Source organism: Martes martes (genome assembly GCF_963455335.1).
Source record: "Martes martes genome assembly, chromosome: 13".
Lineage (NCBI taxonomy): Eukaryota > Metazoa > Chordata > Mammalia > Carnivora > Mustelidae > Martes > Martes martes.
Window position 1 is genome coordinate 4,395,763 of NC_137901.1, and position 27,740 is coordinate 4,423,502.

At 46.4% G+C, this 27,740-nt stretch overlaps 1 protein-coding gene across 1 annotated transcript; it reads right to left on the bottom strand.

Moving 5' to 3' along the window:
- Nucleotides 1–6,696: 6,696 nt before the first annotated feature.
- CNDP1 (carnosine dipeptidase 1) lies at nt 6,697–27,502 on the bottom strand (the record flags this gene model as incomplete). Its single annotated transcript, XM_080821366.1, has 11 exons — nt 6,697–7,924; nt 8,115–8,262; nt 11,030–11,162; nt 12,465–12,638; nt 13,661–13,821; nt 19,291–19,375; nt 20,293–20,493; nt 22,768–22,856; nt 23,548–23,710; nt 24,500–24,649; nt 27,419–27,502. The coding sequence occupies 11 exons, from the start codon at nt 27,500–27,502 to the stop codon at nt 7,858–7,860; spliced, it is 1,455 nt and encodes a 484-aa protein (XP_080677492.1). The 3' UTR covers nt 6,697–7,857.
- Between the last annotated feature and the right edge of the window lie 238 nt (nt 27,503–27,740).

The following is a 27,740-nucleotide window of genomic DNA, read 5'->3' on the forward strand; positions in this document are numbered from 1 at the left end:
GAGGGATCTCCGAAGTCGCAGGCCCTGGGAAGCCACGAGCGGAATTCCGACACTAACGGGGAGGCCAAGACGCTGAATGTGGTGGTTCGCCAGTTTGGCAGGAAAAGCTGAAAAGTGCTTGGTGTTTAAGACGTTCCCGCGCGGGCCGCTTTTAGAAACGTTGAGGGAACAGCACAAAGATGGTTCGAAAGCCAGCACGATGCGGTGCAGTAGTCACCGCCCCCTCCCGCCCCTGTGCGGGAACGTGCACAGACCTCCGGGCTAGAACCCTTGCCTTGGAAACCCAAAATCTGGCAAGGGAGATCACAGCTTGCAAAGTGCAGTGGCAGAGACATTGTATAAAGCAATGGGCAGGGATTCCCCCTTGGGGTCAGATTGTGAAGATGCCGTTTGCTGTTTGCCACCTGTGAAATGATTTGTATTTAGCTAATTTTAAGCAAATGGGATTTTAAAATTACGGCCTTATTATGGTGATAGACTTTCTAAACCATATCATCTTTCGAGGTCAAGTCCAGCTCAGTTCTGTTTTTAAAATGCAAATATTGGGCTAATGATGACAAGTTTAATATTTTTAGAGGGGCGCCTGGATGGCTCGGTCGGTTAAGCATGCCTTGGGCTCAGATCATGGCCAACATTTACTGGATGAAAACATTACTGGTAATAGATAACTAATAAACTAGATTCTTTCTCCAAAGAGTTCACTTGAAAATTACTTAGAATTTACTTGAAAATGTAGTGCTTATCATCTTGTATTGTTTGTTTTGACAGTGTTAGTCTTGTATGACATGATGATACCTCTCTGAACGCTAGCAGTAGCTAGTGCAGTTCTCCTCATGGATTAGGCATTCCTGTTGGTCTTTGGGTGATCGATCTACCTTTCTTACCTTGGGGGTTTAGTTAACATGTCCTCTTTCTTTCTTGAACACTGAAATAAAATTCAAGTCTATTTTTCATTTTTATCATCCATTATTTTGCTGAAACAGGTCTTTACATTATAATGTGACTTTAAGGAAATCAGTTGGACCTCATTTTACTCATGTGTAAATTTGTGATGGTGTCTCTTTTCCCTAATTTAAAAAAATGCAAGAATAATAGATTTCATTTCCTTCATACAAGCCGATCATTCACATTCAACTAGAATTTGGATAACATTTCATTTCTGACCTCTCTTTTTGCTTTATAATGTTTTATTTTGACATTTAAAAGTACAAAATATTCCAATGTTTCCTTCAACCAAATTCTGTAATTATGTGCTTCATTGTTTTATGCATATTTTTCCAGAGCCATTTGAAAATAGATTGCAAACATGATGGCCTTTTACCCCTACACGTGTCAGTGTATATTTCCTAAGAACATGGATAGGCGCTTAGATAGCAATACAGTTACCAAAATCAAGAAATTAATGCTAATATGATGCTCTTATTTAATAAGCAGACCTTACTCATATTTTTGCACCCAGTTTTTTATCTTGTTACCTTTATTACGTAATTTGGATTTCCAAAAGAGGTTACAGATGAAGCACAGAAAATAACTCAGCAGGAGACCTTAATCTCTTTATATTAATAATTTCATTAAGTGTTATTGATTAAAAAGAAGAGATTTCCAGAATGGATAAAAAAAGAATATCTTGGACCCATGTGCTGTTCACAGAGATGTTTGTTAAAAATTATCTCTTTCCATGTCTGCCGGCCCCATGTGTTTCTGGTGGAGCAGAGATCATTCAGCTCTTTCCTCCCTTGCATGTTTCCCTATATATCATGTCATTTTTCTCTCGATACTTTCACATTTTTCTCTTTATTTTTGACATTCAGTGATCTCGTTACAATGAACCTCACCATAGTTTTCTTCATACTTAACCTGCTTGGTGTTTTGTGAGCTTTTAACATCTGTAAGTTTATGTATTTCACCAAGTTTGGAAAACGGGGGGTTATTATTTCTCCAAGTATTTTCTTCCCCATTCTTTTTCTCCTGAACTCCAATCAAATATATAGACACCTCTTGCTACTATATACAACTCACTGAGGTTTTGGCTTTTTTCTTTTGTTTTCATTCTTTTTTTTTTTTCCTCTCAGACTTTCAGATTGAATAATTTCTATTGATCTCTTTTCTATGTTCCCTGATTCCTGTATAAACCTGCAGTCTTAAAACTTTTTCTCATACTATCCTGACAAGTGCAGCTGTTGTCCCTGATGTGACAGAGTGCCTATTCCCAGTATAAACAGAGCAACACGTGTGTCTCCTGATTCTTCTATGTTCTCTCCAGTTATCTGGTAAAAGCAGCTAGGAATTTTTTTTTTTAATTTCACAGATTGCATCTTTTAGGTCTAAAATTTCTATACAGTTATGTCTTTCTGTTTCTCAGATGAGATTTCCTATTTGTTTACTTTTTGTTTTGTTTTTATTTTTATTTTTTAAAGATTTTATTTATTTGACAGAGACATGGCGAGAGAGGGAACCCAAGCAGGGGGAAGGAGAGGGAGAAGCAGGCTTCCCGCTGAGCAGGGAGCCCGATGCAGGGCCCCATCCCTGGCATCATGACCTGAGCTGAAGGCAGACGCTTAACGACTGTGCCACCCAACGCTCCTACTTTTTGAAGGCATATTTTCTTTTTATGTATTTCAGCAAAGCTGTAATAGCTGCTTTGATATTTTGCCTAAATTCCAACATATAAATCATTTTGGGATTACTCATCATTAATTTTCTCTTTTTTCCTGATTGGGAGTCATGTTTTCCTCTTGTTTAACTGTCTAGTAATTTTGAGATGTATTACGGACACTTAAGTAAATGTAGATATTATCAATTCAGTTATGTCCCTCTGAAGAGGTTGTTTGTGGTTGATAAGGATTTAAAAGGCAGTTACTTTGGCTATCCTCATACTCCACACTGTATCTTGGTTGTTAACGATGGCTGCTGAAACCTTCAGTTCCCCTTAGCTGGGATGCTTGAGTCTGCTTCACACATGCATAGTTCAGAGGTCATCTGGCAATTTAGGCAAAGTGTACAGAATTTGGTGTTCTCCCTTTGTGACTCCTCTTTCCAGAACCTCCCTCCCCTCACTTCGCACTAGGGTAGTAACCCTGAGCTCTGCCTTCTGGTTCTTTAAGTGGAGGTTTGGTTTGGTTTGGTTTGGTTTGGTTTGGTTTGGTTTGGTTTTGTTTTGTTTTTAAAGATTTTGTTTGAGAGACAGAGAAAGAGAATGAGTGAGAGAGAGGCCACAAACTGGGGGAGTGGCAGAGGGAAAGTGAGAAGCAGGCTCCGTGCTGAGCAGGGAGCCCGATGTGGGGCTCAGTTCCAGGATGCTGGGATCAAGATCTGAGCCAAAGGCAGATGTTTAACCAACTGAGCCACCCAGCACCCCTAAGTGGGATTTTAAATAAAGTTTAGTTGGCCTCTTTTATTTGATTATGACTATTTAAAATTTGGAAGAAAGCATTGGTCATTTTTGGTGACTAATCCTTTTTGATGACTAATTTAACAGTGTCATTTAAAGTTCTAATTTCCTTTAAATTAACATGTTCTGCCATTACATTCAAATGCCTACCTACAATAACAGTCAGAATGTGCTATGAACACTTAGCCACCCACACTAGAATTTTAAATCTACATTCTTTTTGAATGCTGTTTTGGTGAATTTCAATGTGGGAGGTGAGATGATTTCAAACTTCACATTTTCTATCATAGTCAAAGGCATAATTTTTCTGACATCTTTTTTCATTCTGGATAAGAAATTATACTAGCATAATGTTTTTAAATAAAATTTTTCCATGTAACAAAAATGTTTTTCTGTTCAATCTATCCAAGCTAAAAAAGCCCAGAAGCATTTATTTACTTATCATAACTGTTAAGAAATTACAGTCATTATACCTATCAGCTGTTCTCTTCCACATCATGCTGGAACAGAAAGAGTAGATCACTTTGCTTCAGAAAATCTCCTGTATTTCTCTTTGAACTTCATCAATTATTTGAGCCTTTGGACAGCTGAGCAAAATATAGAATATACCCAGCCTAGCTTCTGCCTCCCAGAGCTTGCTTCCTAAAGAGGAAAGTTCTTTTCAATGTAGTAAAGAGGAAGATTATCTTTCTTAAGTGTCATGAGCTCTACAGAACAGAATGTGGATGTTAGAGTTGGCCAGGGAAGAACAGAAATAACATATACAAGGACTAGGACTTGGTTTAAGTTCGCTGCTTGCACGAAAGGCGTTGGTATTAAAGGCAGGTGACATAACTGCATTAGATTTGACAATAAGTACATTGTCACAGAAATAAATACTTCATCTTATATAATCAAGAACTCAAATCCTTATTTAATTCTTTAGCTATTACATGATCAATTAATATTAAATTGAGAAATAACATTAAAAAACAATAGCTAGATGATCTTGAATACATTTTAAACTAGATACTTAAAATAGCACTTAGTATTTAAAAGTCATTTGGCCCTATCATAAAATGGTATTTGAGGACTTGTTTTTTAAGTGGAAGTAGCTATCAGTAGAAGTGAGAAGCCAAACTGAATAGCATTATCTTCTTTTGTGAGCTTCCTTCTTTTTCCACTTCTAAAAAACTTGTCGAGTGCATATCGTGGGCTAGGCACCGTGTTTAGTACAGTCTTTCAACCCAGCGGGTTCGTCGGCCCATGGGAACAGCACATCAGCATGGCCCAATCTTGTGGTTGCTCAAGAGAAATCTTTTGTGCAAATCAGTCTACTGATTTTGAAATGCTGGCATCCAATTCATAACTACTTGGGACATTGTGAAGGCCACATGAAACATGGCAAATGGCACCTTGAGCTCAGGCTGCTCTCCCGTGGCCCCTGAATTAAGCTAGAACCCTTATGAAGACACAAGTGCTGCCCAGCAGGACACACACAAGCCATTCTCAGTCAACGGCACCTCTACGTGATTTGGTTTTTGTTTTTTTTTTTAAGATTTTATTTATTTATATGAGAGGGGAGAAGGTCAGAGGGAGAAGCGGACTCCCCATGGAGCTGGGAGCCGGATGCGGGACTTGATCCCGGGAGTCCGGGATCATGACCTGAGCCGAAGGCAGTTGCTTAACTGAGCCACCCAGGCACCCTACATGACTTGTTTTAATGTGCTTTTCCTCAGCACTGGCTGCTCCCAAGACAGTTTCAGCTAGAAAGACCATGAGAGGAAGAGCATAGAGACACAAGTGCATGTGGGGGACAGCAGGCCTACCAGAGGATACTCAGAAAATGTGGCTGCAGACTCAAAAGGAAGACTTCAGCAAGCAATACTGAGCATCTGCTGGGACAGGCGTGCTTCGGGGCGATACGTGCGTGGGAAAGGGCTGCCATTTATGTAGAGATTGGCAGGGGCTTTCACAGTAACGCTGCCGAAGTTAGGCAGGATTTGGCTTTCAGGCCACGGGAAGTGACAGTGCAAATGGAAGTGGTGGCTTCTGAAATGGAGTCGGCTGACTTTGATATTAAACTGGATTTGAAAGAGAGAGCAGTGTCAAAGAATAGTCAAGATTCCACTGGTCCGTGTACCAAATCAGGGACACTGCAGGTGAAACGGGTGTGGGAGGGTGGATAAAAGACTGGATTCCACTCTAGGTGAGTCAAGTTTCGGATAGGAAATGTGCAGGAGGAACGGGGATCCAGTCCTTAGTAAAGGGGGCTGGGTGGGGTGGGCCGGGAGTCCCAGGCATCTGAGCTGAGAAAGGGATGTGAACTGAGCATGGGGAGGAAGAAGAGGCCAACACCAAGTCCTCTGTGTGTCCTTGGCCCACTGTCCTCCTCCAGCTGCAAGTGCAGAGAACGTGTGTCACCAGCGAGGCTCTCGCACTGTGCACACACACTCACACATGTTTCCGGGCCGACACACTGAGTGAAGTTACATTGCTCAGAACTGCTTACGATATATTTTACAAACAGCTTTTGTTAACTCACTAATATGAACACCCTTTTAAGAATATAAATTGGCGGGGCACCTGGGTGGCTCAGTTGGTTGGGCGACTGCCTTCGGCTCGGGTCATGATCCTGGAGTCCCAGGATCGAGTCCCACATCGGGCCCTCTGCTCATTGGGGAGCCAGCTTCTCCCTCTGCCCCTCACCCCTTTCATGCTCTCTCTCTCTCTCTCAAATAAATAAAATCTTTAAAAAAAAAAAAAGGAATATAAATTGGCATCATAAACCTCTTGCAATTAGTTCTTGGGAACTCTGCCAAATACATCAGGTAGGTCCCACGAAATCCAAAATGTCACATGATGCAACCTACTCTGGCGAGCATGAACCAAGCTTAATAACAGAATATCCAATACCCGTCAATACTCAACAAACAGGAATCGATCTTCCCGTGCAGCAGAGGAAAAGTTGATCATTGACGGATACCCCCATAAGACTCATACCTCGTTTGAGTCCCATTTCTTTTTTAAGATTTTACTTATTTATTAGAGAGAGAGGACGAGAGCCGGGTGAGGAGCAGAGGGAGAAGCAGGCTCCCCACTGAGCAGGGAGCCCGATTCGGGGCTCGATCCTAGAACTCCAGGATCATGACCTGAGCTGACGGCAACTGCTTAACTGACTGAGCGACCCAGGCTCCCCTTGAGTCCCATTTCTGAGACGAGACTCAGGGTAAGCTGAATCACAGGCCTTATAGTGCAGCCCTTTTGGATGTGGTGTTGCGAATGTTAAAGCTGACATTCCAAGAATCCACAAAGAGATTAAATGTGTTAGGCTTTGATTTTATTTGTAATCATAAGAGAAACATTTTTAATAAACTCTTAAGTTCTCCATTAATGTGATTTAAATAATGAATTTACAAAGATTGAATTGATTTGTTTACACACACTCAACTGTAGAAAAATTACATTCTGTTTGTTTGTTTGTTTGTTTACACCATCAAATGCAATCAAGCCAAACAAGATGGTTAACTAAAATGATTACTGAATGCAGCATTAGCTGATGGCTTTAAATTTAGAACCTGTTACTGATGTCAGGGCTGATTAGATTTGTTCTCTATCTAAAACTGATGCTATTAAAAGCTTTAAGCAATTTAGATGTAGTCACTGAGTAAAATTCCAACAGGGTGAGAGAAATTCTATCAGAATTGATTCTGCGGTGGTGACTTTATATGTGCACAGATGTTGGGGGGGGTTCAGTGATGGGGTAGAAAGAAAGAAAAGGGTGCAGGAGGGGTGGTCGGTTGGCATCAATCCAAGAAAGGTAAAGAGCTCTGGAATAGAAAAAGTACTCATCTTCACGCAGGGAATCCCAAATGGCGTAAGGATATGACTATTGCTCTTTTCCGTTTCAGAACTTCCAAGAAGCAGGCAAAATAAATGAAGGGGAAGCAAGAGGTTAATGTGGCATCATGCTTTAGTTACTCCTCTACAAACAACCCACAGGGAAATCATGGTAGCCAGTGGTGGGACCAAGAGTTTTACTAATAAAAGGAATGTGTGGTAAGAGCAAGGGTAAGCTACACACTGTGCGGAATGAGGATGTATTGTGAGCACCTGGGAAGCTAAAAGCCCACCTCGGGGATCAGACCCATCAAACTGCCAGGGAGGGTCTAATGGAAGAATTGTCCTTGTGCTCCAGGGAAAGAGTGAGTCCAATCCCGGGGCTCCTGCAGCCAGACTTGGGGAGATGTTGCAGGTAGTGGTGACTTTAGAAAGGCATCCCATGGGGACAGTATGCCATTTTCAATGGCTGTGCCTTTCAAATATTTTAGGACTGGTCCAAATGTCCTAAGACATTTTAAATGGGAAGGAAACATTATTTCCTGGACCTGAAGTTCTCTGGATATTTAGATTCTATTCCTCGCCAGGTGTGTGGGAGAGCGTATCTGTCAGTAGGTCAGATCTAAGCCGGAAGCTTCCCCTCATTATCAATGCAGCTTAGCCAGCTCTAGGAAAAAGGCAGCAAATAACTTGGATCCCTCTATGTAGTTCCACCTAGCAAAGAAGAAATAAAGAGAAACACTGTTATTTCCATTCAGATGATGGGGGAAGGTAGTCTACAATGTAAATAGGAAGATTTGGTGATGGGAATTCAATCTAAAGTACGGAGCACATGGGATGGTGACAATATGGAGACCCGGGGTTTGTGCAGTGAAGGACAGGCCCCCCACAGGAATCCACTGACCTGTTGATTTTCTCATTCTGAGCGTGCTCCCCATCATCAACAGCACCCAGCGGGAGCATCATCACACTCTTTTGGATGGTGTCCTGGAATATTCTGGCAATTGGTATGGTTGACCCATCCCGGATCATGTCTGGCTCTGTTCCAAACACTGAAGCACAGGGACAGAAGGCATTTGAATGAAATAATGACAAGACTACCCTAGTCATCTTCTCAAATGTAGTGTTTGTTTTATCTTTCCCTTTTTCTTGTTTATTTAACCATTAAATTTGGTGCCTGGGGTAAGTAAGCTTCTTGATACCATGCAGTTTCTCTTCTAAAATAGTCAATAGAGTCAAGAAGAAAGCCATGGATGCATTCTTTACAATTACCTACTTCAAAAAAAATTTTTTTAGGTAAAATTTTTATTCTGAACTGTAGATTTTACAGAAAAGTTGCAAAAATAACACAGAGAGAGTTCCCATATGTTCCTTACTTTACTTTCTGTGATGTTAACATCTTACGTAACAATTGTACAATGATAAAGAACAGGAAGTTAACATTGGATTAATATTATTAACTCCATTCAGACCTTATTTAATTTCAGCAATCCTTCCCTTTATCCATTCCAGGATCCAATCCAGAATCCCACATTGCATTTTGTCACTGCTTCTTACTCTCCTCTGGTCTGTGACAGTTTTTAATCTCTCCTTGTCTTCCATGACCTTGACCCACTTGAAGAGTACTGGTCAGTTGTTTTGTAGTGTCCCTTCATTTGGGTTTGTTTGATATTTTCTCATGATTGGAAGAGGTCTTGCATTTCTGGCAAGAGCATTAAAATACAATGTACCTACTTTTATGGTTGCTTCGTGAATTAAATATTTGGAAAGTGGGACTTCTTTGGTTTTGTAACCAGTAGACAAATAAACAGCTTTATTCAACTATCACCTGAGTGTTGTGGTGTTTGTGCTCCGCTGTCAAGGTAGCCCATGAAACAGTGTTAATGGACACCCGAGGGCCTAAGGAGCAATGACTTCAAACCGTCCAGGCCATAAGATGAGTTGTCAGTGACGGGAGTGGAGACTCAAAACAAAATGAAGTCGCAAAAGGTAACATGCCATGATGCCATGTCTTCTGTATCCACAGAGTAAGGTGTGAGTGTGAGTAAAGACGATGTACTTTGTTGGAAGAACTAGTTTTGCATACAATAAACCAAAAGGTACCTTTCCTGCAAGAGTATTTCTGGTCTTCACTGTTGACCTTGACATTTCAATCGCACCTCCCTCTTCAGCGGGGATTACATTTACCTTCCTAATATCTTTTCTTAACTTCCAAACTTTACTGGTAAAATACTTTACTTTACTGGTAAAATACTGCTACAGCTGGGAGCAGTAGAAATGATTATGTAGAAAAGTGGGGCTCTAAGTCTTAGGCCTGTCCTCTAATTTTTAATGTCTCTGTCCTTTGTATAGATAACCCTGATAAAGTGTTAGTGCTCCCAGGTGGTCTGGACCTCCAATTCCAGCTCTGCTTTGTTAGGGATGTGCCTAAGGCCTCAGCTGCGATAAAGTGCCAGTAGTCCCTAGAAACACGTGTCAGGGTTTCCCCACCTGGCTTTCGGGGACACCCTGAAAGTCCCACTGCCTTTCAGAGGGTCCACTATGTTGCAGGTGTCGGCAGTGTCACCTTCCTGCTGCAGAAGCCAGAGAGACTGGATACTCCTTCGCCAGGCAGCCAGGACCCAGATGTGTGTCCTGTGCTCACCAACCACACGATTCTGCCCGGGACTTGGAAGCACATGCAGTCAAAACAGGCACCATCTGAGAAATTTCAAATAAGGCTCTGCTCCCTTCCCTACTTCCAGGTTCTAGAGTCAAATAGGCCCGAATTGAGTCCCTGTGTTCGGTAATTTTATAAAATGAGCACCCGCAGGAAGCCTCTCTGGGGAAATCGCAGGCGGCCTGCCTTGGGGCTGTTCATATCAGAACTGGGCCCCACGGAGAGTGCATGTAAGACCCAAACTCTGACAGGCTAAGTATGGTTAGCCCCTGCCAGGGTGACCCTGACTCTTGGGGAACGGCCTGCCTTCATACAGTGGGTCTCACTTCCTGTTCCCTACCTCCTGCCCGCCCGCTGCCGTGAAATCCCAAACCTCTCTGGGACCAAGAAGAACAAATCCCCACAGGGCAGCCCATTGTCAGCTTTGTTATCCCATTAAATTTGAGCTCCTTTTCTTTTTTTTTTTAATAAGAGTTTTGTTTTGTTTTTGGTTTTGTTCGGTTTCTTTCTGGTTTGGTTTGGTTTGGTTTTAGAGAGGGAGAGTTGGCGCGCACACGCGTAAGTGCCAGAGGGGTGCGGCAGAGGCAGAAGAGGGAGAGAATCTCAAGCGACTCTGCAGTGAACCCAGCCCAGAGCCCGACATGGGGCTCAATCCCACAACCCTGAGATCATGACCTGAGCTGAAACCAAGAGTCAGATGCTCAACTGACTGAACCACCCAGGCGCGCCTCGCTCCTTCATTTTTAACCCCAGATTTCCTATTCTTCCATGCAAATGCAGCTATGCCTTTTAAAGGACATTTTTATATGTTGGCCATCATTTCCATAAGTATCAGGCGCTCACAAGTCCATCATTTTGTCCCAAATTCAGGCTTCCAGATGTGAACCCAGCTTTGCCACTTCCAGCTGGGTGCCCTTCATTCAGCAAATTCCTAAATCTCTTCCAGGCTTACTTAGTAAACTGGGGAAGGCTGTGGGGAGGGGTCGGGGGACAGTGTGTAGGAAGAACCCTGGGCAGAGCTGCTGACACTCAATACGGAGCCTGTCTGAAGAGGAGAGCTGAACGGAAATTCTGAATGAGCCTGCTTTGTCCACAGCCCCACCAGGCACCGCACCCTGGTCCCACTGAAAACTGGCAACTCAAGGTACCGCACGTCTAACCTGTTTTGATGGCTCTTTTTGCTGCAAGATACTGATTATCTTTAATATTTGCGATCCATGGCTGCAGTCCTAGCGTCATAGAAACAGCCATCTGGTTGGAACTATTTCTTTTGGAGAATATATTTTCAAGATGCTGTTTCACCTGAAAAGGAACATTTTCAGTTGTAAGAGAAAATTTCAAGTTATTCTCCCGTGTGGTGAATAAACAGCAGTCTTTAATCAAGAAACTGAAATCCCAGCACCACAAATTCGAGCGTCGTGATTTTACCCTCATTCTTGCGGAGGGCTGAGTGAGCGAGCAGGGCCGCTGGGACTGAAAGCTTTAGCAGTGAGAGAAACTGGTCTCCCTCCCTTTCTATCTCCAATCCCCTTCTCCCCTCCAATTCTCAGCCCTGCGCCCTCCCCATCCTGACCACAGTGACAGATTGCTAATGTTTGGCAATTATGAAACACAATACAACTTCTCCATTTGAACATCCCTCTTCTCAGACTTGTCAGTACCTTAATGACAATTAAGGAATATTAGGCATTTGTTAATTCTTGAAAAGGGGGTGGGGGTGATTCCAAACCAAGCTATAAAGGAGCCTTTTGTCAGCCTCCTTCTCTGTCCCCTGGGCTCCATTCCAGTGGCCACTGTGGAAATCCTCCCAAGAAAAACTCCACACTCTGAAATATCCCTCCCATTCATCCCTTCAACAAACATTTGTTGAATGCCTGTCCCATTGATAGGAATGGTACTAGGTGCCGGGAACACAGCTGTGAGCAAAACCAGGGTGGCAGGGGGGTCCCTGGTGAAATCCATACGTTGTGAGAAAGAGAAACAACACATCCAAAACAGGAGGGAGGAAGGGCAGGAAACAGGGACGGACACAGGGAAGGAGGTTGTTTTAGGATGTAATTAACGCTAAGAAGACAACAAAAGAGGCCACCGGGGTATAGAGATCTGGGATGACGTATTCGCGGAGCTCATTTATTCAGAGAGTACTTTCTGTTGAACTTGAGGTAAACTGATGATAGTTTGATAATTTAGACAGAAAACTCCTTCCAGATAACATTTTCATTAAAACGGCTGCCTTCAGACTTGATTCCAGACCCCAAGGGCAAAGCAGCTACAGGTCTGAGCGCCTGCCGCCCCATCAGGCCACAGGCAGCGGGCTTCTCCATCTGCGCGTAAGCCAATCTTGCCCTGATGTCAACTGTTCAGTGTAGAAATACTTCCCATCACTCCAACCCCAAACGATTATTTATCTGACTACTGTAATTGCATATAATTACAGACAGAGATTTTTACCGAACGAAAATTATATTGGTTTCTTGACATTTGTTCCAGTCCCTTTTCTATGGGGGAGAAAATGGTACTTCAGCGCTAACAGCTGAACAGCTCCCTGCGCTGGGAGGCGACCCTCGGGAGTGGGGCTGCGGGAGAACCACGCACATCTGTTACCTGTTTTTCCACCACGGACGTATCCATGTGAGGGACCAGACGGATTGAAAATTTCCCTATAACTTGGCCGGGGATGACTGTCTTAGCTCCAGGCTCATCAAACGCACCCTCAATCCCATGGATTGAAAGAGCTGGGTACCTCCAGAGGTGCATTAGAATCTCCTCCTGAGGGAAAACAAGCTTATTGTACTGTGTAAGAGAAGGTTCCGTTAAAACTCTGTTGACTTGTACCGCCTGTATCACCCGTCTCTGTACATCTCTGACACCACCCATGACAAGTTAATTATCACCTTCCGTAGACATGCCTGGACGGTAGCACAAGTCCTTCCCCTCCGGCCCCGAGTCCCTCTGCCGCCCCCGCCTGACCGAGCTGCTCCACGGACGCAGGCCCCTCATCGCCTCAGCTCTGAAGTTAATAGATGGCAAAGGGGCTTTCAGAATTTGGGACTTGATTAGAAACTTCTATCCCCAATCACCATGATGATCAGTTGCATAGGAAAGGCATTTTCTTTTCCAGAAGGCTTCAAAGAACTCTGCATATGTTTGAGCTACTTTTCTTGCCTGCTATGGCCAAGGCAGAGCTGGTCCCAGGGAAGAGATCTATCACTTCTGTTGGGCATGATTCTCCCCCTCCTGGCAGCCCCCCAGAGCGAGCCTTAGCCACCACACACCGTAGCAGGCACAGGATTTAAAAAGAAGAAGGGGAAAGAAAACATGCAAAATTTCCAGAAATGAATGCTTTGGGCTCTGGTTTTTTTACTACCCCAAGGCAACCATGTAGCGACGTACAGATGAGCCCCAAAGGCTCTTAATTCTGTCTGCTGACATGAACACTTAGGGGGCTTGGAGCTGGAAAAATCTCAGAGCGTTCTCATCTTTAAGCAGGTAGGAAGCACGGGCAGCCAAAGGCTGGCATGGGATCAAGTCCAAGAAACTGACTTGGAAAATCACTTGGAACTGAGTGATGGCCACCTGAGGCCAGTGCCAGTCGGACCCCAGAGTAAGTTCTGGCTGCTCTAGACTGAGGGAGTAAGTGGCCATGAAAGTGAAATTCTGCCTCCAAATTCTGCCTCCACCTATACTCAGTTCTGAGATGCACAGATTCACAGCCCATGGTAAATGTGGAACGGGAAAAACGGGCTTTACTACTGGCATGCCTTCAGACTAGCCACCAGTTGTGACCATACCTTGGTGTCAAACAGAAATCTCTTAACCCGGCTGCTTCTCCGGTATTCTTCTAGGTCCAGATGGATGGCTTTGTACATTTTTCTCTCCTCTTCCGTAAGAGGCGCCACCTGGTCATAGATCCCGGGGATCAGAATGTTACCAGATGAGTCTACAAGACTACCTGCAAGATACACATGGGAAACAAAGCCAGGAAGAAGTTACGGTGGGGGCTGATGTTCTGGGCCCTGAGCGGGACCATGGGTGACTCTCCTGGGGCTGCAGTGGGCCTTGTGACGGGCCCTGGTCCCCTGGCAAAGCTGCTGGCACCATCCCCCCCTCTGAGGGGGTGGCTGGAGGAAGGTGCTGGTCTCCAGGCAGACTCAGGTTGAGTCAGACTCATTCCAATGTCCACCTTGTCAATGGCGAGATGGAAACACATGGTAATCGGCTGTGACTTGCCTGCCTTACAGAAGTTCTCAATGATACCTCCTGTGTTATAAATAAGGTTCCTCTGAAATTTCAGTTGATCCTGAGTTAAAAAGTACTATATGTTCATTATAAAAAATCTTCAATGCGTATGTATATGTCTACACGAACATTCCTGAGGAACTGACGGTCCTCTTGGCTTCTTGGCTTCTCTCCCCCTTCTCTCCCACACCATCGTATAATAAACACTCATCTTTAATCAAAAGCACAATACCCGGGGTGCCTGGGTGGCTCAGTGGGTTAAGCCTCTGCCTTTGGCTCGGGTCATGATCTCAGGGTCCTGGGATCGAGCCCCACATCGGACTCTCTGCTCAGCAGGGAGCCTGCTTCCCCCTCTCTCTGCCTGCCTCTCTGCCTACTTGTGATCTCTCTCTCTGTCAAATAAATAAATAAAATATTAAAAAAAAAAAGCACAATACCCTTGAGGTCTAGCCTATGAGGCCTGCATCAACCACAAACACCTCCAGAGTGAACACGCAGACGCACTACTCTGTTATTTATGAAAGAGTTTGGGGATTAATAGGAATGGGGGTCAGTGACTATCCACAGAGGAAGTTGAAGTGGAAGTTCAGTAAACACTGTTCACGACCTCGAGAACGTGCTTACCAAAGCAGCAAGCAGACTATCAGAAATGGTGACAAATGTATCCTGGGCATCTAAATTCACCCTCAGGCCCCCTGGGGCCTTTCATTCAAGTAAAGACACTTCAGAAAAAAAATGTGTTCCATATTCTTTTTTTTTTTTTTTAAGATTCCATTCATTTATTTGACAGACAGAGATCACAAGTAGGCAGAGAGGCAGGCAGAGAGAGAGGGAGGAAGCAGGCTCCCCATTGAGCAGAGAGCCCAATGCGGGGCTCGATCCCAGGACCCTGGGATCATGACCTGAGCTGAAGGCAGAGGCCTTAACCCACTGAGCCACCCAGGCGCCCCAATGTGTTCCATATTCTTAATGTGACTATAACTTGACAATGTCAAACTACTGTGAAGCACTGTATTTTCAAATCTTCCTGTCAAGGCCGACAATTACAAGGCAGAGGCTGGAAGGCTCCGGTGGGATTCCCCTCGAGACTGGAGGCCTGCTATGTTCAAGGCACGGGATGAACACCAGGGACAAGAGGATGTGTGAAGACCCCACTTTCATCAGCAACAGTGTCACCACTCACCACACAGGCTAAATGACAAGTGTGACCCTCCCTAAACCCAATGGCAGGTGGTTTGGCTCTCTGTGTAGACACAACAGAATCCAGGGTAAACACCCTACGAGAACCCACAGGGATGGCCGTAGTGTGGGACATATTGGGTGTCCCAGCACTTTGAGATGATCCTAGAAGGCTCGGAGATGTCAAGGCAGCAAAATAAGAAGGGAAGGCTTTGCTGTTTGGTTTTCGACCATGTCCTCCTTAGTGCCCGCTCCCAGTTCCCCTCACACTTCACCCAAAATTCTACAGCTGCACTTGGGGTACGGTCTGCAGCCTGCTGTGCATGAAGCAGCCTCCGGGCAGCACTGACTTACGGAATTCCCTGCATTTAGCCCAACAAAGCGTATAACATAGTAAAAAATGGTACCAGCCCATTAGTAAAATTCAAGTCAAACAAACGTTGGGCGCCAGTGATTGGGACTGCCTGTCATTGACTTGCAGGCCACCCTCTGTACCCACACCAAAGTCAAAATCAAACATAAAAGCACCATCAATAATACAATCACTAAGTCTTCCCTTAGTGCATGTCCCTAAACTCCTGCTGACATTCTCATAGGCAAGGATAGAGCTGCAAAGAGTAGAAACAGACCCTGCTCACAATCTGCCTGGAAAGAACAGGGTAAAGAGACCTTGTGGATCCACAAACAAGCAGCTGCAAAGGGGCACAAACTGCAGGTGCGCAGAGCAGGCCGGGAGCCCGCAAGGGGGGACACACGGGGAAAGCCAAGGTGGCATCACCGTTGGGCCCCGGAGATGGTGTGGGACGCCCCCGGCACAGCCTCGGTGGTGAGAAGCGAGGAGTGCTGGAAACGGCAAGGTTGGCAACACTTAAGACCCGCGATGCTCTAGCGGCCAGGATGCTTGGCCTCCGTATCCCGATACTGAACTCTGACGCTCTTCCTCTTTTTCCAGCTGGTCTTGCCAGATATTGTCATGGGCAGCGTGGAGGGGGGTCAGATTAGGCTGGGGTTTGAGCAGCATGGCCTTTCTACATGCTCACTGCACTTCTCCAGCACAGCTGGCCCGGCCCAGTCCTGGGTTTGGTTTTGAATCACGGATCCTGTTTCCTCAGGATGCGGGGCAGCCTTCCCAGCTATGGTCTTCCCAGCAGACACATATCCCGAGAGCCGAGGAGTAGCATGCCTTCCTCTCCCTGCCCCTTCCACCCCCAGCAGAGGTTTGTTTAGGCGCCACTCAGCTCAGCACAAGGTGTCCTCCAGGCACTGTCACCGCAGGGCCAGGCAGTGGGAAAATGCCACACATGGCTGTGCCTGCTTCTGCGACCCACGTCTTGCCCCAGTTCTCCAGCACTGGCTGCGTTCCCATGAAAACAGGATGTCACTGAGAGAGTTCATCTCCCCACCCCACCCCCTTTCCCCCTTGAAATCATGATCCTCTGAATTTGAAATAATTTCTGCAGCCACTAGGGCCTCCTGGGCCAGGAGCCCAGCGGGGAAATGCATGGGAGGCAGAGAGGGTTATGCCTCTGAAAACTGCACCAGGGAAGCAAATGTAATCCTTGATCCCCAGGAGTCCTCTTGGATTTAAACATGTTAATGCTACGGGGCAGTTGGAGCTTATAAGAGGGCCCTGCCCCCACTCCCCTGCCACGATCTTCCCTGCCTTGCAGCTTTTAGGAGAGTGCAGGGAATGGGATTATCCACCTCAGGAAAGTGTTGGAGCTGAGGGCTCTGTGCAAACTGGTCATCTGCACCCCTGCCATCCCCTGCCCCCAAACACACCGCAGTCTAAGTCTCTTTGAAGATGGGGGCTGGCCAGTTTCCCTGTGTCCCCCGGTGGAGACTCCTGTGCCTTTCACACAGCTAGCACTCAATAAAGCTTTATAATCTATTAGAAATCACAGTTATCAGGGTCATAGAGCTGAGGGACTCAGAAGACAGATGATTAGGAACTTGCATAAGGTCACATAGCAGCAGGGGGTTTCCTCACTAATGTGCAGGGCACCTGTCCGGCTACAGGGGGAGGACCTGATGGAACCAGCTCTCCTGGGTCATCATCCCTAACCAGCAGTGACCCCACAGGAAGGCATGGGAGCCAAGACGCTATTGGGGTCAGCAAGCAAAAGTGCTTGTCATCAGTCTGAAGTTCAAGCCTAAGTCCTTCGGTCTTTGTACAACACATATGAAAGCCATACAGATGATCCAATCCAGAATCATTTCATTATGGACTGATTATTTGATTTGTCTCCAAAAATTAAAGAAAGTGAAACCATATGCTTTTCGTTCTGTTCATGTTCCTGATCTGATTTTTCCTTGCAGAGCCATATACATTTGTAGGACTGAATGGAATTCTACGCCTGGGTGAAATCATACAGTCTAAGAGAATGTCATGCAATGATCATGATTGGGGGAGACTGAAGTGCACTGTAAAGATCTGATGATGTCGGGGCACCTGGGTGTCTCAGTGGTTTAAGCCTCTGCTCAGGTCATGATCTCAGGGTCCTGGGATCGAGCCCCACACACTGAGCCCCACATCGGGCTCTCTGCTCAGCAGGGAGCCTGCTTCCCCCTCTCTCTCTGCCTGACTCTCTGCCTACTTGTGATCTCTCTCCGTCAAATAAATAAATAAAATCTAAAAAAAAAAAAAAAGATCTGATTAAGTCATTCCTAGGGAAGAAAAAATTAGTTCTGGTAAAACAGAAAATTAATTCTTCCACCCCTCACTACCAAATATTGAGTTGCATGCTATCTGAATTCTTCTGGAAACATTTTAAACACTTTAAAGGAAAATGGAGTGTTGTTCCCAGCATGGGAAATATTGTCAAGATTTACATTTTAGGAAAACTAGATGGCCATAAAGAATAGATAGATGACAGGCAAACAGAGAAAAAGGACAGGTGGATGGTAGAGAGTTGACACCGGAGCCAGACAACACATGAGAGGTAGACAGAGAGATTTCATTATTTTCTTTGGGGAATGAAGGAGCAAGAAGCTCAACAATTATAGAGATGGTCCTGAAGACCACCCAGCAGGTGGCCCAGGTGGGCTGATGGTGCCCAGTCTGAGACTGCCAAGGCCAAGGGGATACAAGTGAGTGGGGCAGAGGTAAAGCTGTGTCACAGAAAGAAAAGAGACTTTTGCTGATCGATCCCCATAGAGGACATGATTTTGGCAGTTTGTCTGCCCAAAAGGGGCATGCTGTAATATTTGCATAAAGGTACCCCGCAGGCCAAGGAGACATATCCAAGTATTGTGGAGTCTGAAGAACACCAAATTGTGAACATAAAAGGGCCGTGTCCTTGCCAGGATTGCAGAAAGGGCCTCCTCCGAGTGAGGCTCCTGAGGATGAAGCTTCCTTCACCACCGGGATCCAGCCCACATGCAAGCAAGGGTGATAAGATGCATCAAGGCGGTCAGAGAGGGCACACCTGCCCTCTAGCAGAGCACACACACACACACAGCTTCCGCCCATGAGCTCCAGGCGCTCTACGGGAGGGCAGGAGCAGGCAGCAACGAGCAAACCAATGGGGGTCTCTGGGCCACTGGAGGCCACAGAACTGGAAGCAAGGAGCCAGGTGGTGCCGCAGTCTTTGGCATCATCTCTGGAGGCTTCTCCAGAGGGCCCTCTCAGCTACTGCCCCCGGGTGTGGCCAGATGTGGCACAATACCCAGTAAAAGAAAGGGGGGTGAGCTGAGGGAGAGCTTCCATCCACGAACAACAGTGATGTGGACTTAATAAGCCCAAGGAGCATTTAGCCGAAGTGGGGGAAGCTAAGAAAATGGTTTTTCTTCTACTCCACCCTTGCTCAGAACTGGTTTGGAGGCCAAGGAAGGAGAGAGGCACTGAGTCAAACAGAACCATATTCTAGTAGATTCCTTGATGCTTACCCTTGATGAAATGAAGGTGGGGGTCTGCTTCTCCCGCCCCCTCTGCCTCCACCCCACCCTCTCTCTCAAATAAATAAATAAATCTTTAAAAAAATGAAATGAGATAAGACATTACCAAGCAGAGCAACCAAATCAGCCATTGGTTCGTTGAGGACACCCCCAAAAGTTCCTGAATGAAAATCTTGATCTCTGCACTTCACCTGGAAGACAGGTAAAAGAGAAGACAGGTGCTCACCTCTGTGGTTGCTCTGGGGATAGCTTTCACGTGGCGGAGAAGACCCCCCCACGATATCCCTCAGGACTCAGGTGGCTACCTCCCAGTCACATGACTTAGAGCAGCCACCTCTCCCTTGTCTTCATTTCTCATTCTTTCCTGAATCCCCGAAATGGATTTCAGTCCTCGGTTGTTCCTCTCACACAGCTCTGTCTGGGCCAGCAGCCCCTTCCCCGAGTGGCTGAAGTCTGTGTATTCTGCCCGTCTATCTCCCACCCTCCTTCCAGAAACCGTCTTCTCTGTGTTCTTTTCTTGCAGTTCCGAGTATCTCCGCTTGTGACTTTCTCCCTGCCCCCCATTCTGGAGAAAGTCACTAGCTCCATGGCTCATACAAAATGAGTGGTTTACCATGGAAAGACTTTCTGGTTCTAAGTTGCTGTCAGTATGAATAGAAAAGCTAAAGGAAGCTGAACTGGACATCATACTTGGGGATCACAACCACCCAGGACCCACTTTACAGGTAAAGAAACTGAGGTGGTGAGGTCAAGGTGTCCGCACGAGGCTGTGCACCATGGGAGCCAGATTCCCATGCAGCCCAGCCATGCTGGTGTCCCTCCTTCTCCCCTGACCACACATGCACATGGGGGTCCTGCATGGACCTGCTCACGACAGACCCTGATCAGGCAGTCAGAGTCACAAACCCCTGAATCCTTTCCCTCCAGAAAAATGCACACAGCACGGCCACTCGCCACTCCAGATGGGAGGCTTCCTGAATCCCCCAGTCCCCAGCCTGCTGGGACCCCCAGGCCATGCCTCCAGCTCAGAACTCTGCTCTCCCAAGAGCTTTCTCTCTTCCCCCCAAGATCCCAGGACAGACTCCTCCCTCCACACCACTGCAAATACCTCTACCCTGAAGTAGCTGTTCCCTCGTGTGCCGTAAGTGAGGGCTGGCTTCCTCTGGCTGAGCCACAGGTTGTCTGAAATGACGATGTAGTCCACACTGGAAAAGAACCGGTCCTTCTCCTCTCTGACCAGTTCCTCCAGGCCCACAGAGCCTGCTTCCTCCATTCCTTCAATGACGAATTTGATATTCACAGGGAGATCCTGAGTCAAATTAACAACAGAATAGACCGTTCAGGCAAAAAAATCGCAAGACTTGCCCATTCATCTTTTCAGATCCAGAATTCGTTTGCATGTGACATAAACTCATGAATTATTACATACATTCAGTGTACGGGTTGCCCACACTCCCATCAGCTCCGTTCACAACAAAGGAGTTGTAACCAAGACAGTGAAGGGGAATATAATGAAGACCAATGTATGTGGCCTCCAGCATGACCCTGATGGGTTCAGCACGAACCCTAAAAGATGATTCGGGGAAGGAATTCCTGCAGGAGAAGCAACACCCTCACTGTGGGGCTCTGCTAGGCCCCCACAGAGACACGCATTCCTCCTTCTACCCAAAAGGAACCTTTTAAGAAAGGTTACTAGATTACAAAGCTCTTTTCCATCCTCATAATTCTGAGCATGATAAATGAGAACTCTTTCCTTTGAAAGACTGTCTAGTGTTTAAGCCTCAGGATAATTTTTATTTCAAGTATCTGTTATTTTTCAGTTCTGAGTTCAATCTGCCTTTTAACTTATTCAAAGGCTTTGATCTTGCAGCAAAATGGAACTTGAGTTTTTCTCTAGTTAATATTAGGCACAGAATAGCTCCTTTAAAATTTTTACAATGTGCCTTTCCCCCATTTGGTTTTGATCTTTTTGTATCTTTACAATTTATAACTTCATATCTTCGAGAGCCACATGAAGAAGAGAGGTCACAGTCTTTTCCTGGAGCATAAAACACACGCAGGAGAACTCTAGAAGTAATTCTATGCAGATAAACGATGGCACAAACATACTAATTAGTGAGTGGGATTGACTCACCAAAGATTAACAAAGGCAGGACGAGTGGAGGATTATGTATTAGAAAGTAAGTGACCTTCGGTCGTTCAGTTGGTTAAGGACATTTTGGGATAATGATTTGTTCAAATGTATCCCTTGCATAGATTTATTTCTATGAGTCTTAAGAAGTTAAACTAAAGTTCTGAAATGCTAATATTTGAAAGCTCTTTATTAACATTTAACTAGAAAACAATTGCTGAGAAGTAGTTGGATAGCTTAAGAATTTTCTGGCAAAATGTGATTAATAATATACAAGCCAGAAACCACAATGTGTTGGGGGAGGGGGACAGGCCAGCTACCAGGCCTGGGTTTTGGTGCCTGCTCTGTCACTGACACACAAGGGCCCTGGGACAAGCCATCTCACCTCTTGGCCACTCAAATCCTTACCTATGCAATGTGGGTATTAATAGTTGTCTGACTTTAGTAAAACAATCCAGTGATGTGAGGGGCCTTCAAGTGTTCAGTAAGCAACACAGAGAGGATGGGAGGGTGGAAGGGGGGGCACGAGAAAAGAAGAAACCCACCCTCATAAAGGACCTCACACTCACAGGCACTAGGGTTCCTCTGTGTGTGATCTCATTCACTCCACTCCAGGTTCCTGAATCAGAAATAACTATTCCTACTTCACAGATTAGGTCAATGAGGCTCAGAGAGATCAGCTGATTGGTCCAAGGGCAGTGAACATTTCTTGTGTTTTGTTTGTGATTATGTAAGTTTCAGAGGTGACAGTTAAGAAGCAAAGTAGATTTTGGCCTTTATACAGGAAGTTTCTTATAAATATTGCTTTCTCCCTTGGGAGAAAGGGAGGGAGGGAGCGAGGAGGGGACAGCGGAAGGAGGGAAGGAAGGAAGGAAGGTAGGATAGAGGGAAGGAAAGAAGAAGGAAGGAAGGAACGGAGGAGGCAGGAAGTTGTCATCATCTTCGTGGTTGTCATCATCGTCATCGCCATCACCTTGTCATTATCATCATTATCATTATTATCATCATCATCATCATTGTCATTGTTATCATTCTCATCATCCTAGTCATCATTGTTATCATTGTCCTCATCATCCCTGTCATTGTAATCATCATCATCATCACCACTGTTGTGATTCTACTCATTGTCATTGTCACCGTTGTCATCATTGTCCTCATTGTTGTTATCATCACTGTCATTGCCATCCCCTTCATTGTCATTATCATCAATATCAATACTGATATCATCGTCATCCTTCTAGTCATCATTGTTGTCACTGTCTTCATTGTGGTCATCCTCGTCATCGTCATCACCTTCATTATCATCGTTGTCATCATCATCATCCAACACCTTTATTGTCATCATCATCATCATCATCACATTCACTAGCAACATCATCATCATCATCAACATCATTGTCCTCATCGTCACCATTGTCGACATCATCCCTTCCCAAACTCCTGGTCACCTACTTCCTCCAGGGATCTGAAGGTGCTCACGGCATTAATCCACGCTAAGACAGGCCCTTTGTTGTCTGTTGCTCCACGTCCGTAAAGTTTTCCTTTAAAAATGAGGGACGAGTGTTTAGAAAAGCATAGACACCTCCGCCAAGTTGAGTGAGTTAAAAGCAACGGTAGTTTTACGGGCAATCATTTCAACGGTGCTTTCCGTTTTCCCGGGCACAGATCTTGCCCCAAGGCTACAAAGTCTGATTTCTGATGTACAAACAGTACGGTCACTAGCTCATCAGATGATATAAACTAATTTGGAACATACAGGTCCCTTGGGCCTCAGTAGGAATTAGCTATGTCATCCAAGTTCACTGAAAAGGACCTGAGGATTTGTTGCAGAATGTCATGTAACATAGTCTCTCATTTCAAGATTTTATAATTAGTAGAAGAATGAAAAAAGGGTATGTGTGTATCTCCATTAACCTTTCTTCTTCTTGTCTTTAAAAAACATAATTACACTTAGTATTTTAAAAAGGAAAATATGTGACCTAGACAACTTTTTCCTCCCAAGAACTCCCATGTTGGGAGTCAATTTGCCCAGGGGCACACGTCATGGGTACATAGCTCATAGTTTCTTTCACAAATGAGAAAAAAGCCAGCCTCATTGGACAGCTAGTAGACTATGAGACTGGTAGCATTTTGTCCATTCTTAACAAGAACATGGAAGGCCTGGAGCTGGGGACAGGAATCACATCTATGATTCCTAAGCCACAAAGAACCCGGTACCGATGCGTCACTGACCATCCACTTCCGTCAGTGTGTAAGGGTCTGTGAGCCACCCATCTTCCTTTCTAGCGGGCTGCACGTCCAAGTGGCCATAGAAGCACACAGTGGGTTTCTTTGGATCATTCCCCAATTCGGCCAGGATGATGGGAGGTATGGGGAGAGTCTGACCATTAGGCAGCTGGAAATACACACACACACACAAACAGATCACATTTTAAAAAAAAAAAATGTTTAGTTCTCCCAGAAAATCAGACATGACATTAGGAGTCCTGTTTCCACCCCTGGGTTTTTTGTAGAGCCCACAGAGTTTCTCCACTCCTCACTTTATCTGCCTCTAAAAAGGGTACCATGGGGCGCTTAGTTAAAACATACAAGATAATTAAAAGTTAAGTGCTTCCTTGGATGCACAGGGGCAAACAGTAAACTTAATCGAATAAGCTCTCCAATATGAACTCAGACTCAAATGGCCTAAATTAGGTGGACGTGGTTCTTGAAAACACACTCCGTTTGGAGACACACCCGTGCTGAGGCAGGCAGCACCGGCGCCTAGATTATGGATCGCCATTGCCCCTGAGACATAGTCATAAGCAGTGATTCTGATGAAAGACTGAAGCCTTTGAGAAAGGTGCACCTGAACGTAAGGGAAAGGACAGTTTGGGAGAAATGCGGCCACACATGAAGGATATGAGGAGCGCAGGGAGGGGGGACTTCCCAAAATAAGTTGGCCTTTGCTCACCCAGCCCACTTGCTCTCCCCCGCCCCCCAGTCCTGACACGATGAGAAATCAGTAATACCGACTCGTCTGGGACCAGATGTCATTTTTTATCCTTATTGGGCATCGAGATTATGGGAGCATTTTTGAGGAGGATCAGATCGGAGTGAGTCGCAGTCTTCCAACACCCAGGGGAAGGCCTGGCCAATGCCCACGGAAGTGGCAGCTCGTAGAGGGGAGGGGGCCGCCTAGCACCTGCTGAGCGCCCGAGTCCACGGAGTCCACGCGGGCCCCCAGGCGCCGGAGCTTGTCTGCCGCCAGCGCCATCATTCTGAAGAGCTCTTGCCTGAGGCGGGGCAGGGGCTGCACCGAGTCGCTCTCCACGGCCACCCACTCCTTAAGTGTCTGTAAGGGCAGGGGACAAGGTGATTCGTCTAAGGCGGGGTCAGCCACATGAACCACGTCCACTCTAGGTGACGTGACCTGAGGGCAGGAGGCACCAAACCCCCAGTGCTCGCCACCAGCACCCAAGACGGAGCCGGTCAAGGCGATATTCCAGGGTGACCGCAGACGGACAGAGATGTCTGCTGCATGAAGAACGGGGCAGGACCAGCCACGGAAAAGGCTGCCTTCCTGGACACTGGGCCTGGGCCTCCTGGGACCCACCATGGCTGGTTTCTCGGGAACCAGGAGCAGCTGGCTGGCACCCCTCCTCCGGGACCCTGGGCCTCCCACAAATGCCCCCGGAGGCCTCTGGAATGTGCAGCTCACTCTGAGTAATCACACGATGGCCTCGCTGGGCCGCAGAGCACCTCCTGACCACCCCTCACATGTCGGGTTTGCGGTCGTCCTCCTCCCCACACCTCCAGAATCCGGTAGGCGGTGTACCCCAGGGCCGTGTAGGCAGACAGCCTTGACTCTTGGCCCGAGTTCCGTCCATTCGGGTTGTATGATTTACGTACGTTCTTAAGTTCGTAGCCTTTTAAACTTCCTGTGCCATAAAGGTGCTGGGAGCATCTTTTGTTCAGAGACTCGCTCTCTGCCCGGACTTCCTAACACAGAGCTCCTAACTCCCTTGGGATTTCCTGGGAGACGGGAACCTATTTTGTTCTAGTGGGCTCCTGGATGGGGGCTGGTCACCGGAAAGACCAAGCTGTGATTAGAAACTTGGGGCTTCCCACCCCCTCCCCCAGGGAGGGAAGAGGGCTAGAGATGGGTTAATGATCATTCATGCCCGCATGATGAAGCCTCCATAAGCATCCCAGAAAGTTTGGGGTTCAGAGATCTTCCAGGTTGGTGACTGCAGCCTGGGAGGGCGGCGAACCCCAACCCCAGCAGGACAGAAGTTGTCTCCAGCCCCTGCCCTATGTGCCTCCTTACCTGGCCGCTCATAACTACCCTTTACCGTGTCCTTTATTACATAACAAAGGGCACACGTAATTAAGTGTCTTCCTGAGTTCTAGAGCTGTTCTAGCAAGTGATAGGACCAGAGCAGGGTTCATAGGAGGCCCGATTTGCAGCTGCTTGGAACATGTAAATCACTGGGGCCTCCCTACCCACGTGCAACTGGCATCCACTACTGGGGGGGAGACAAGAGGGTGACGCTCACACCAGGCAAGCGGTGTCAGAAGGGAGTCGGACTGTGCGATGCCCCTTTGGTGTCCAGAGAACTAGCCAGTTGCCTGATGTGTGGAAAATGTACATGTCTGTCAACAGAAGTGAGGGGAGCCATCAAAGAAAACAAGCATTCCTTTCCGTGAGGATTAGAAAAGATGACGCGCATAAGACTCTGTTCAGTGCCTGGTCCCTAGCAGGCACTCCATAAACACCAACTAATATTGAATCATCGATAACAATCAAGCATTTCCCATTACTGGGGCTCGAGTTGCTTATACTGGGCTTGCCACCATTTTTATTAAAAATCAAGCGTACTTCGGGTGACTGATCTTGGATTCCCCAACTTATCCCAGTTAGATCTCTGTCCTGGTTGTAGCACTTTCATTTGTATTACGAAGAAATTAACCAAACCTAAGGAATGTCATGTTTCACACCTTAAACTGGAATTTATAGAGCAGATGCTGGCACGTAATCCATAAAGATAATGGATGGGACCACGTGAGGGCGCTGCAGAAAGGAGAGTTTTGGCTCAAAGACCCAAATGACCGTATCTCCACTGCATGCTGCCCCTCTCCCCCTGTCTGAGTCCCCACTCAGGCTTCAAAAACCCAGTAGGCACCATGTCAAGTCAATATGCCAATGAGCACGCGGAAGGGTGTCATGAAGGTCAGGTCCAGGACCAGTGGCCATTCAGCACTGTGTGACAGCAGGAGACACAAGCTCTTGACTGTTGTTCACTTTGGTGGGGAGCTCCAGTGTACATGTACTGAACACAAATGATGGGCCACACACGTCATGGGGGTTCGGGGGACAAGGTCCCGTGACATGTCACAGAGTCCCCAGGCTGTGGTGGACTCACCCATGTGCCAGTGGACAAGTGAGTCAGCGGAGGAGAAGGAGACTTGCAGGCTGATGGTGGCTATGCCCCTTCCCTGCCCCCACCTTTCTGCTGCCCAGCCTCCGTCCCCCCTCACCACCCCCTCTATCTCCTCCCCCGAGATGTATGCCCACACCACAGGCAGTTTGTCACAGCGTGAGTTTGGAACAGAGCAGAGGATTATAAGGGCAGAGATAGAGTGCACATTGCACAAGGACTACAGAAGAGCTTTGACGTTGAACTCGGCAGAACTCTGGACCTGAAGCTTGCTGTAGCCAGGTGGTAGTACTCTGGGGTGGTGTCAGCGGGGGGTGGAGTGGGGGATGAGTCTCAGGCAGGCTTTGCAGGAGGAGGGGACCTCAACAAGGGCCCCTCTAAAGCAGGGAGCAGGAGCTCTGATGAGCTCAGCGGGCACCATCGCTACACAGACAGCCCAGATCAACACGCTAGGAATGCTGTCTTGAGAAGGAAAGGCCAAGGAGGAATCTCTTCCCTAAATGTAACCAGTATTTATTAGTTTAACTCAGTGAGGAGCCATAGGCATTTTACATGGAATTAAGTTTTCAGGCAAAAACAAAACAAAACAAAACAAAAAAACTGCACCTCCCAGCAAATAAGCATTCACCCAGCTACCCAAAGTGTATGTCCCACAAGTACCTGGTGTGTATCGTTTCTCCTACCTCTACAAACTCATTCTGATGGAGATCGATGTACTGGAAGGCTTTCTCCAACAGCCCAGCGGGAGGCGAGGATGGAGAGAACATGCTTCTCTCCAGCAGCAGCAGGGAGGCAAGGAGAGAGGACGCCTGGAGTGGGCCATAGGGGAGGGACAGCAAATTAAACACCAAATTTTGGACTTGCAACCTTCCAAATCATTCAAGAATGCTTATGTTATCCAATAGAGCTGCTTCCGGCCATTGGGACTAAAATAATAAAGGCGGTAGAACAGGAAATGCATTTATTGCTTTATCTTCCCCGAAACGCTTCATTTTCAACGTTTAA